The 11430-nt window shown below is 47.7% G+C and overlaps 1 protein-coding gene across 1 annotated transcript; it reads left to right on the top strand.

The window, feature by feature from the left end:
• Positions 1-1082: 1082 nt before the first annotated feature.
• Positions 1083-10144, top strand: LOC149408383 (uncharacterized). The gene is made up of 2 exons (XM_089650633.1): positions 1083-1203; positions 9880-10144. Exons 1-2 carry the CDS (start codon positions 1089-1091, stop codon positions 10020-10022), a joined length of 258 nt encoding a protein of 85 aa, XP_089506759.1. The 5' UTR covers positions 1083-1088; the 3' UTR covers positions 10023-10144.
• Positions 10145-11430: the final 1286 nt, after the last annotated feature.

Raw genomic sequence — 11430 nt, 5'->3', positions numbered from 1 at the left:
AAGTAGGTACTCGTATTGAACGATTCTTAGTAAATTTACAAAAATTCTTACGAATTTATTTGAAAATGTAAGTACTCCTATTGAACGATTCTTAGTAAATTTACGAAAATTCTTACGAATTTATAAAAAACGGAAATATATAAAATCGAGATAATACAAAATGTATTTGAAATTCATTTCATAGTTGCAGAAATAATAATAATAAGTGTTTTATAACAAATAGAGATAATGATATCTTCACTGGGATCTCCCGTGCTGAGGATTTCATTCACATATTATTAATATTTAGGAGTATGGGTAGTATAAAGTAATTATAAATATATTGCATGGTGTTTTTTGTTCAATTTAGTAATTTCAATTTCCTTTATTTGGTGTCAGTCTCAGTCAGATCTTATGTTTTGTATCCAGTTTTTATTTATTTGAGACTAGCTGTACCCTGCCACGCGTTTCTGTGGCTCATCCTGTGTGTGCAGATAGAGAAACAATGGCGCGTGTTGTTTTTACGTCCAACAGATGGCGCTGTTTTTTTTAAAAAAAGCACGGTTTTTACCTGTCACAGGTAACATCTATATAATATAAGTATATAAAACACAAATATTCTTGCATTCGAATATGTGTATGTTTTCATATGATGATTATATGTGGTGTCAGAAGCTCGAAGCAATCTGTGAAGAACTTTCGAAGATTTAAAATTTTGAATAAACAAACATTTTAATTTTTATTTATATAGATTTAAATGTTATAATACTGTTGTGAGTTTTGAATGAGAGTGGAATTTTTGCTGTATAGTTTGGTATCATAGCACAGGAAGCTTTTTTGCAGTATTTGTAGTTGCTTGTTGGATATGTTTTTGACCTTAAGATCTAGTGTTTTTAATAAATGTGTCGTTATTTCTTGTGTTTTGTATTTATGAATGTAAATGAGTATTGTTTTAGAAGAGAGTTGGAAATTATTTTCGAACTTGATGTGGGGTGTCCAATGGAGCATTGAGTCTGATTTATAAAAAAAATCATATAAGTTAGTTGTTTTTACGAACTGAATGAAATGAACAACTAATGGTTTAGTATTTTATTTTCAGCAAACTAAAAATGGACATCGCAGAATCGAAACCCAACGGCGGAGTGTGCTGCCTGGTTCTGGAGGACGGCACTGTGCTGCGGGGAGAGAGCTTCGGGGCACCCATCGAGGTCGAGGGTGAAGTTGGTAAGTCATCATCAATCTTTACTACAAGGACAGGGTCTAGTTCAATGGCGGAGTGTGCTGCCTGGTTCTGGAGGACGGCACTGTGCTGCGGGGAGAGAGCTTCGGGGCACCCATCGAGGTCGAGGGTGAAGTTGGTAAGTCATCATCAATCTTTACTACAAGGACAGGGTCTAGTTCAATGGCGGAGTGTGCTGCCTGGTTCTGGAGGACGGCACTGTGCTGCGGGGAGAGAGCTTCGGGGCACCCATCGAGGTCGAGGGTGAAGTTGGTAAGTCATCATCAATCTTTACTACAAGGACAGGGTCTAGTTCAATGGCGGAGTGTGCTGCCTGGTTCTGGAGGACGGCACTGTGCTGCGGGGAGAGAGCTTCGGGGCACCCATCGAGGTCGAGGGTGAAGTTGGTAAGTCATCATCAATCTTTACTACAAGGACAGGGTCTAGTTCAATGGCGGAGTGTGCTGCCTGGTTCTGGAGGACGGCACTGTGCTGCGGGGAGAGAGCTTCGGGGCACCCATCGAGGTCGAGGGTGAAGTTGGTAAGTCATCATCAATCTTTACTACAAGGACAGGGTCTAGTTCAATGGCGGAGTGTGCTGCCTGGTTCTGGAGGACGGCACTGTGCTGCGGGGAGAGAGCTTCGGGGCACCCATCGAGGTCGAGGGTGAAGTTGGTAAGTCATCATCAATCTTTACTACAAGGACAGGGTCTAGTTCAATGGCGGAGTGTGCTGCCTGGTTCTGGAGGACGGCACTGTGCTGCGGGGAGAGAGCTTCGGGGCACCCATCGAGGTCGAGGGTGAAGTTGGTAAGTCATCATCAATCTTTACTACAAGGACAGGGTCTAGTTCAATGGCGGAGTGTGCTGCCTGGTTCTGGAGGACGGCACTGTGCTGCGGGGAGAGAGCTTCGGGGCACCCATCGAGGTCGAGGGTGAAGTTGGTAAGTCATCATCAATCTTTACTACAAGGACAGGGTCTAGTTCAATGGCGGAGTGTGCTGCCTGGTTCTGGAGGACGGCACTGTGCTGCGGGGAGAGAGCTTCGGGGCACCCATCGAGGTCGAGGGTGAAGTTGGTAAGTCATCATCAATCTTTACTACAAGGACAGGGTCTAGTTCAATGGCGGAGTGTGCTGCCTGGTTCTGGAGGACGGCACTGTGCTGCGGGGAGAGAGCTTCGGGGCACCCATCGAGGTCGAGGGTGAAGTTGGTAAGTCATCATCAATCTTTACTACAAGGACAGGGTCTAGTTCAATGGCGGAGTGTGCTGCCTGGTTCTGGAGGACGGCACTGTGCTGCGGGGAGAGAGCTTCGGGGCACCCATCGAGGTCGAGGGTGAAGTTGGTAAGTCATCATCAATCTTTACTACAAGGACAGGGTCTAGTTCAATGGCGGAGTGTGCTGCCTGGTTCTGGAGGACGGCACTGTGCTGCGGGGAGAGAGCTTCGGGGCACCCATCGAGGTCGAGGGTGAAGTTGGAAGTCATCATCAATCTTTACTACAAGGACAGGGTCTAGTTCAATGGCGGAGTGTGCTGCCTGGTTCTGGAGGACGGCACTGTGCTGCGGGGAGAGAGCTTCGGGGCACCCATCGAGGTCGAGGGTGAAGTTGGTAAGTCATCATCAATCTTTACTACAAGGACAGGGTCTAGTTCAATGGCGGAGTGTGCTGCCTGGTTCTGGAGGACGGCACTGTGCTGCGGGGAGAGAGCTTCGGGGCACCCATCGAGGTCGAGGGTGAAGTTGGAAGTCATCATCAATCTTTACTACAAGGACAGGGTCTAGTTCAATGGCGGAGTGTGCTGCCTGGTTCTGGAGGACGGCACTGTGCTGCGGGGAGAGAGCTTCGGGGCACCCATCGAGGTCGAGGGTGAAGTTGGTAAGTCATCATCAATCTTTACTACAAGGACAGGGTCTAGTTCAATGGCGGAGTGTGCTGCCTGGTTCTGGAGGACGGCACTGTGCTGCGGGGAGAGAGCTTCGGGGCACCCATCGAGGTCGAGGGTGAAGTTGGAAGTCATCATCAATCTTTACTACAAGGACAGGGTCTAGTTCAATGGCGGAGTGTGCTGCCTGGTTCTGGAGGACGGCACTGTGCTGCGGGGAGAGAGCTTCGGGGCACCCATCGAGGTCGAGGGTGAAGTTGGTAAGTCATCATCAATCTTTACTACAAGGACAGGGTCTAGTTCAATGGCGGAGTGTGCTGCCTGGTTCTGGAGGACGGCACTGTGCTGCGGGGAGAGAGCTTCGGGGCACCCATCGAGGTCGAGGGTGAAGTTGGAAGTCATCATCAATCTTTACTACAAGGACAGGGTCTAGTTCAATGGCGGAGTGTGCTGCCTGGTTCTGGAGGACGGCACTGTGCTGCGGGGAGAGAGCTTCGGGGCACCCATCGAGGTCGAGGGTGAAGTTGGTAAGTCATCATCACTCTTTACTACAAGGACAGGGTCTAGTTCAATGGCGGAGTGTGCTGCCTGGTTCTGGAGGACGGCACTGTGCTGCGGGGAGAGAGCTTCGGGGCACCCATCGAGGTCGAGGGTGAAGTTGGAAGTCATCATCAATCTTTACTACAAGGACAGGGTCTAGTTCAATGGCGGAGTGTGCTGCCTGGTTCTGGAGGACGGCACTGTGCTGCGGGGAGAGAGCTTCGGGGCACCCATCGAGGTCGAGGGTGAAGTTGGTAAGTCATCATCACTCTTTACTACAAGGACAGGGTCTAGTTCAATGGCGGAGTGTGCTGCCTGGTTCTGGAGGACGGCACTGTGCTGCGGGGAGAGAGCTTCGGGGCACCCATCGAGGTCGAGGGTGAAGTTGGTAAGTCATCATCACTCTTTACTACAAGGACAGGGTCTAGTTCAATGGCGGAGTGTGCTGCCTGGTTCTGGAGGACGGCACTGTGCTGCGGGGAGAGAGCTTCGGGGCACCCATCGAGGTCGAGGGTGAAGTTGGTAAGTCATCATCACTCTTTACTACAAGGACAGGGTCTAGTTCAATGGCGGAGTGTGCTGCCTGGTTCTGGAGGACGGCACTGTGCTGCGGGGAGAGAGCTTCGGGGCACCCATCGAGGTCGAGGGTGAAGTTGGTAAGTCATCATCACTCTTTACTACAAGGACAGGGTCTAGTTCAATGGCGGAGTGTGCTGCCTGGTTCTGGAGGACGGCACTGTGCTGCGGGGAGAGAGCTTCGGGGCACCCATCGAGGTCGAGGGTGAAGTTGGTAAGTCATCATCACTCTTTACTACAAGGACAGGGTCTAGTTCAATGGCGGAGTGTGCTGCCTGGTTCTGGAGGACGGCACTGTGCTGCGGGGAGAGAGCTTCGGGGCACCCATCGAGGTCGAGGGTGAAGTTGGTAAGTCATCATCACTCTTTACTACAAGGACAGGGTCTAGTTCAATGGCGGAGTGTGCTGCCTGGTTCTGGAGGACGGCACTGTGCTGCGGGGAGAGAGCTTCGGGGCACCCATCGAGGTCGAGGGTGAAGTTGGTAAGTCATCATCACTCTTTACTACAAGGACAGGGTCTAGTTCAATGGCGGAGTGTGCTGCCTGGTTCTGGAGGACGGCACTGTGCTGCGGGGAGAGAGCTTCGGGGCACCCATCGAGGTCGAGGGTGAAGTTGGTAAGTCATCATCACTCTTTACTACAAGGACAGGGTCTAGTTCAATGGCGGAGTGTGCTGCCTGGTTCTGGAGGACGGCACTGTGCTGCGGGGAGAGAGCTTCGGGGCACCCATCGAGGTCGAGGGTGAAGTTGGTAAGTCATCATCACTCTTTACTACAAGGACAGGGTCTAGTTCAATGGCGGAGTGTGCTGCCTGGTTCTGGAGGACGGCACTGTGCTGCGGGGAGAGAGCTTCGGGGCACCCATCGAGGTCGAGGGTGAAGTTGGTAAGTCATCATCACTCTTTACTACAAGGACAGGGTCTAGTTCAATGGCGGAGTGTGCTGCCTGGTTCTGGAGGACGGCACTGTGCTGCGGGGAGAGAGCTTCGGGGCACCCATCGAGGTCGAGGGTGAAGTTGGTAAGTCATCATCACTCTTTACTACAAGGACAGGGTCTAGTTCAATGGCGGAGTGTGCTGCCTGGTTCTGGAGGACGGCACTGTGCTGCGGGGAGAGAGCTTCGGGGCACCCATCGAGGTCGAGGGTGAAGTTGGTAAGTCATCATCACTCTTTACTACAAGGACAGGGTCTAGTTCAATGGCGGAGTGTGCTGCCTGGTTCTGGAGGACGGCACTGTGCTGCGGGGAGAGAGCTTCGGGGCACCCATCGAGGTCGAGGGTGAAGTTGGTAAGTCATCATCACTCTTTACTACAAGGACAGGGTCTAGTTCAATGGCGGAGTGTGCTGCCTGGTTCTGGAGGACGGCACTGTGCTGCGGGGAGAGAGCTTCGGGGCACCCATCGAGGTCGAGGGTGAAGTTGGTAAGTCATCATCACTCTTTACTACAAGGACAGGGTCTAGTTCAATGGCGGAGTGTGCTGCCTGGTTCTGGAGGACGGCACTGTGCTGCGGGGAGAGAGCTTCGGGGCACCCATCGAGGTCGAGGGTGAAGTTGGTAAGTCATCATCACTCTTTACTACAAGGACAGGGTCTAGTTCAATGGCGGAGTGTGCTGCCTGGTTCTGGAGGACGGCACTGTGCTGCGGGGAGAGAGCTTCGGGGCACCCATCGAGGTCGAGGGTGAAGTTGGTAAGTCATCATCACTCTTTACTACAAGGACAGGGTCTAGTTCAATGGCGGAGTGTGCTGCCTGGTTCTGGAGGACGGCACTGTGCTGCGGGGAGAGAGCTTCGGGGCACCCATCGAGGTCGAGGGTGAAGTTGGTAAGTCATCATCACTCTTTACTACAAGGACAGGGTCTAGTTCAATGGCGGAGTGTGCTGCCTGGTTCTGGAGGACGGCACTGTGCTGCGGGGAGAGAGCTTCGGGGCACCCATCGAGGTCGAGGGTGAAGTTGGTAAGTCATCATCACTCTTTACTACAAGGACAGGGTCTAGTTCAATGGCGGAGTGTGCTGCCTGGTTCTGGAGGACGGCACTGTGCTGCGGGGAGAGAGCTTCGGGGCACCCATCGAGGTCGAGGGTGAAGTTGGTAAGTCATCATCACTCTTTACTACAAGGACAGGGTCTAGTTCAATGGCGGAGTGTGCTGCCTGGTTCTGGAGGACGGCACTGTGCTGCGGGGAGAGAGCTTCGGGGCACCCATCGAGGTCGAGGGTGAAGTTGGTAAGTCATCATCACTCTTTACTACAAGGACAGGGTCTAGTTCAATGGCGGAGTGTGCTGCCTGGTTCTGGAGGACGGCACTGTGCTGCGGGGAGAGAGCTTCGGGGCACCCATCGAGGTCGAGGGTGAAGTTGGTAAGTCATCATCACTCTTTACTACAAGGACAGGGTCTAGTTCAATGGCGGAGTGTGCTGCCTGGTTCTGGAGGACGGCACTGTGCTGCGGGGAGAGAGCTTCGGGGCACCCATCGAGGTCGAGGGTGAAGTTGGTAAGTCATCATCACTCTTTACTACAAGGACAGGGTCTAGTTCAATGGCGGAGTGTGCTGCCTGGTTCTGGAGGACGGCACTGTGCTGCGGGGAGAGAGCTTCGGGGCACCCATCGAGGTCGAGGGTGAAGTTGGTAAGTCATCATCACTCTTTACTACAAGGACAGGGTCTAGTTCAATGGCGGAGTGTGCTGCCTGGTTCTGGAGGACGGCACTGTGCTGCGGGGAGAGAGCTTCGGGGCACCCATCGAGGTCGAGGGTGAAGTTGGTAAGTCATCATCACTCTTTACTACAAGGACAGGGTCTAGTTCAATGGCGGAGTGTGCTGCCTGGTTCTGGAGGACGGCACTGTGCTGCGGGGAGAGAGCTTCGGGGCACCCATCGAGGTCGAGGGTGAAGTTGGTAAGTCATCATCACTCTTTACTACAAGGACAGGGTCTAGTTCAATGGCGGAGTGTGCTGCCTGGTTCTGGAGGACGGCACTGTGCTGCGGGGAGAGAGCTTCGGGGCACCCATCGAGGTCGAGGGTGAAGTTGGTAAGTCATCATCACTCTTTACTACAAGGACAGGGTCTAGTTCAATGGCGGAGTGTGCTGCCTGGTTCTGGAGGACGGCACTGTGCTGCGGGGAGAGAGCTTCGGGGCACCCATCGAGGTCGAGGGTGAAGTTGGTAAGTCATCATCACTCTTTACTACAAGGACAGGGTCTAGTTCAATGGCGGAGTGTGCTGCCTGGTTCTGGAGGACGGCACTGTGCTGCGGGGAGAGAGCTTCGGGGCACCCATCGAGGTCGAGGGTGAAGTTGGTAAGTCATCATCACTCTTTACTACAAGGACAGGGTCTAGTTCAATGGCGGAGTGTGCTGCCTGGTTCTGGAGGACGGCACTGTGCTGCGGGGAGAGAGCTTCGGGGCACCCATCGAGGTCGAGGGTGAAGTTGGTAAGTCATCATCACTCTTTACTACAAGGACAGGGTCTAGTTCAATGGCGGAGTGTGCTGCCTGGTTCTGGAGGACGGCACTGTGCTGCGGGGAGAGAGCTTCGGGGCACCCATCGAGGTCGAGGGTGAAGTTGGTAAGTCATCATCACTCTTTACTACAAGGACAGGGTCTAGTTCAATGGCGGAGTGTGCTGCCTGGTTCTGGAGGACGGCACTGTGCTGCGGGGAGAGAGCTTCGGGGCACCCATCGAGGTCGAGGGTGAAGTTGGTAAGTCATCATCACTCTTTACTACAAGGACAGGGTCTAGTTCAATGGCGGAGTGTGCTGCCTGGTTCTGGAGGACGGCACTGTGCTGCGGGGAGAGAGCTTCGGGGCACCCATCGAGGTCGAGGGTGAAGTTGGTAAGTCATCATCACTCTTTACTACAAGGACAGGGTCTAGTTCAATGGCGGAGTGTGCTGCCTGGTTCTGGAGGACGGCACTGTGCTGCGGGGAGAGAGCTTCGGGGCACCCATCGAGGTCGAGGGTGAAGTTGGTAAGTCATCATCACTCTTTACTACAAGGACAGGGTCTAGTTCAATGGCGGAGTGTGCTGCCTGGTTCTGGAGGACGGCACTGTGCTGCGGGGAGAGAGCTTCGGGGCACCCATCGAGGTCGAGGGTGAAGTTGGTAAGTCATCATCACTCTTTACTACAAGGACAGGGTCTAGTTCAATGGCGGAGTGTGCTGCCTGGTTCTGGAGGACGGCACTGTGCTGCGGGGAGAGAGCTTCGGGGCACCCATCGAGGTCGAGGGTGAAGTTGGTAAGTCATCATCACTCTTTACTACAAGGACAGGGTCTAGTTCAATGGCGGAGTGTGCTGCCTGGTTCTGGAGGACGGCACTGTGCTGCGGGGAGAGAGCTTCGGGGCACCCATCGAGGTCGAGGGTGAAGTTGGTAAGTCATCATCACTCCTTACTACAAGGACAGGGTCTAGTTCACCTTATTTTCATTTTGAACAACTATCAAAAACAGTCTTCGACAGTGAAACTCTCTTATACCGTAGTATTTTAAGGGACTGAAAATAATTCTCCGTTTTATCAAATCTTTATTTGTGGATTCCAAATTAGGCCTTTTTACGGTCAGTTTTTACAAGATCCTAGGCAAACCAGGCAACTACGCAATATGGACAGAAATTCACTGAGGGATCTGGTAGGAATACTAACAGGACGCCTCAGGAGATGCATGCAACTGTTGGGAGTGGAAAACACTAGCAGATGCAGGAAATGGGGACGAAGAGACTCCAATTGCCCTGATCGCAACAGGGCTCAGCTATCTGGGAATACACATTGTGGAAGCAGAGACATAGTAACAAAGGGATTGGGTAACTGTTAAAGGAATGAGGTGAAACAGGTTATAGCACAATAGGCCTAAGTGCTCACGGGAACCGTAAACTGTCTCCGCTTTAAGAGAAAGCTATAAGCCAAAAATGTGTATATTCTTGGTATACCTTATATTGTATGTAATAGGCATTAAGATCACTTGACAAACGGAGTCTAAAAACATTCGATTTGAGGCACATAACTGGTTTTTATTTATTTTTTAAATATTTTTATAAAAAAGCAAAAAAGTTAATCAAGTGAAACTGTCACAAATAAACTTAGCTAGAATACTGTATTTTTTAAAAGTCGTTTCCTTTACGTGTTCATACATTTCTATTGAATAAAATTTTTTTTTAGTAGTTATATTTATATTTTTTATTGATTCATTTATTTTTTATTTGTATTCTACTCTAGCGAAATGATAGAAAAACCTTCAATTTATCTAAAAAATATTTTTTGGTATTCATAATGTACACCAATTCGTTATAAAGATTAATCAAAATAGTGATTTGGCATTAAATTTCTCCTTAAATAAAATAAAAATAAATACAGTCTCGAAGGGACCGAAAGAAAAAACTTGCCCTGCATTTGCAGTGTTGGAGAATTGTGCCCACACACGTCATTGCAATTGCAGTGTCGACCTTATGCATTAATTTTGCATTTGCATATTACTTCTACTGGGTTTGTTAAACACAAAACTCAATGTGTCCATGTTGGCCTTAACAAAAATGAATTTTGATTTATTGAATATTTTTGCTGGCTCCTACGAGGTAAGAATTTTTATTGTATCAATTCCCTTTAGCAATTTTTTCATTTTATCGTTTATCACTTTTCACTTTTTATTATTATCTCCTTTTTTAATATAATATTTTTTCACTGTTTCTAGTATTTCAAACGGGTATGGTGGGCTATCCCGAGTCTCTGACGGATCCCTCCTACCATTGCCAGCTGCTGGTGCTGACCTATCCGCTGGTGGGGAACTATGGAGTTCCTGATGATGAGAAGGATGAGCATGGTTTGCCACGGTGAGTACTGTCCTACGCTTCACGGCACATAGTACTGGAATATTCCTCGGCCTAATATAAATTCCTCAAAGTTCGAAAAAAAAATTATTTTTTATTTTTTGTTAAGTTCATTATCTAATTACAATTTTAAAGTGTGTTATATGTAATATGTTTTTCTCTTTTATTCTGTAAATATATGCATGTAAGACAAAATGTTAAGATAGAAGTGCATTACTGTTTGAAAACACTTTATATAAACACGTTTTAGAATCAACAAAAAAAAAACAAATCGTCCCCAACTCAAAAACAAGAAAAATTAAACCTTGGATTACTCTAGGATTAATAAAAGCCACTAGGAAAAAAAATAAACTTTATAAAATAACACAAAGGCCACTAGTTAACAATAAAATTGTATTATACTATAAAAAGTATAAAAATATACTAACTACACTAATAAGGAAAACGAAAAACGACTATTACTCAAAAATTATAACAGAAGCTAAAGACAATAATAAAAAAATATGGTCAACAATAAATGAAATAATAAATAAAAAGAAAAAATATAAGCACATATCAGAAATCTCAGATGGGGAAATAATATATAACGTACAAAATGACACAAAAAAATGTTGTAATATTTTAAATAACTATTTTAATAACGTGGGAAAAAACCTAGCAAAATCCATAAATAAGACCAATACACGGTGTCCGGAAACTCGTAGTACAAGCGGGAAACTGGAGAATCTACACCACATGGGGAACCCAAAAAAACATAAAGTTTTTTGATTTGAGCATTTTCACAAAAAAAAAAAAAAAACCAAAAAAAAATATTTTTCGGCTATTTTAGGGTTAAAGTTTTTTCTGGTGTTTAGGGTTGAACAACAGATGTTTTAACCCTGCAGAGCAGAAATATTTTATGATTACACCGGATTAAATGAAGGGCGATTTCAAAATAATGCTTCAAATCCGAGTTTCTTCATTTGTTTTACTTTAAAATAGTTTTAATTAGTTGGGTACTTTGATCTTCAGTAATAATTTATAAGAATTTGATTAAAAAAAAAAAAAAAAAATCAACTTCTAACTCGATTTACTCGATAACGAAAGCTCAAATCAAAAAAAAATATACTACAAAATCGACTCCAAATGTGATGTAGATTCACCAGTTTCCCGCTTGTACTACGAGTTTCCGGACACCCTGTATATCTAATCCACAACAAATAACACAATTTCAAATTAATAAATTTCACCCAGTCACAGAAATCGACATTGACAGAACTATTTCGAAACTAAAAGGAGATTCTGCCCCCGGCTTTGATAACATAGATACTAAAACAATAAAATCGATGAAAGAATACTTAATTCACCCCATTACACATATAATAAACCTAAGTCTAGCAAATGGCGAATTTCCCAATAACTATAAAAGAGCAATT

Source organism: Hesperophylax consimilis, unplaced genomic scaffold (genome assembly GCF_061612785.1).
Source record: "Hesperophylax consimilis isolate HC1 unplaced genomic scaffold, BYU_Hcon_1.0 scaffold_367, whole genome shotgun sequence".
Classification (NCBI taxonomy): Eukaryota; Metazoa; Arthropoda; class Insecta; order Trichoptera; family Limnephilidae; genus Hesperophylax; species Hesperophylax consimilis.
Note: the sequence above shows the minus strand (reverse complement) of the source record. Positions and strands in the feature narration are given on the sequence as shown.

What these genes read in the sequence shown, in the direction of transcription:
- LOC149408383 (XM_089650633.1), top strand. Translation starts at nt 1,089, where the DNA reads ATGGACATCGCAGAATCGAAACCCAACGGCGGAGTGTGCTGCCTGGTT. An exon ending in CGAGGTCGAGGGTGAAGTTG is followed by an intron (nt 1,204 to 9,879) that starts GTAAGTCATCAT and finishes CACTGTTTCTAG; the next exon opens with TATTTCAAACGGGTATGGTG.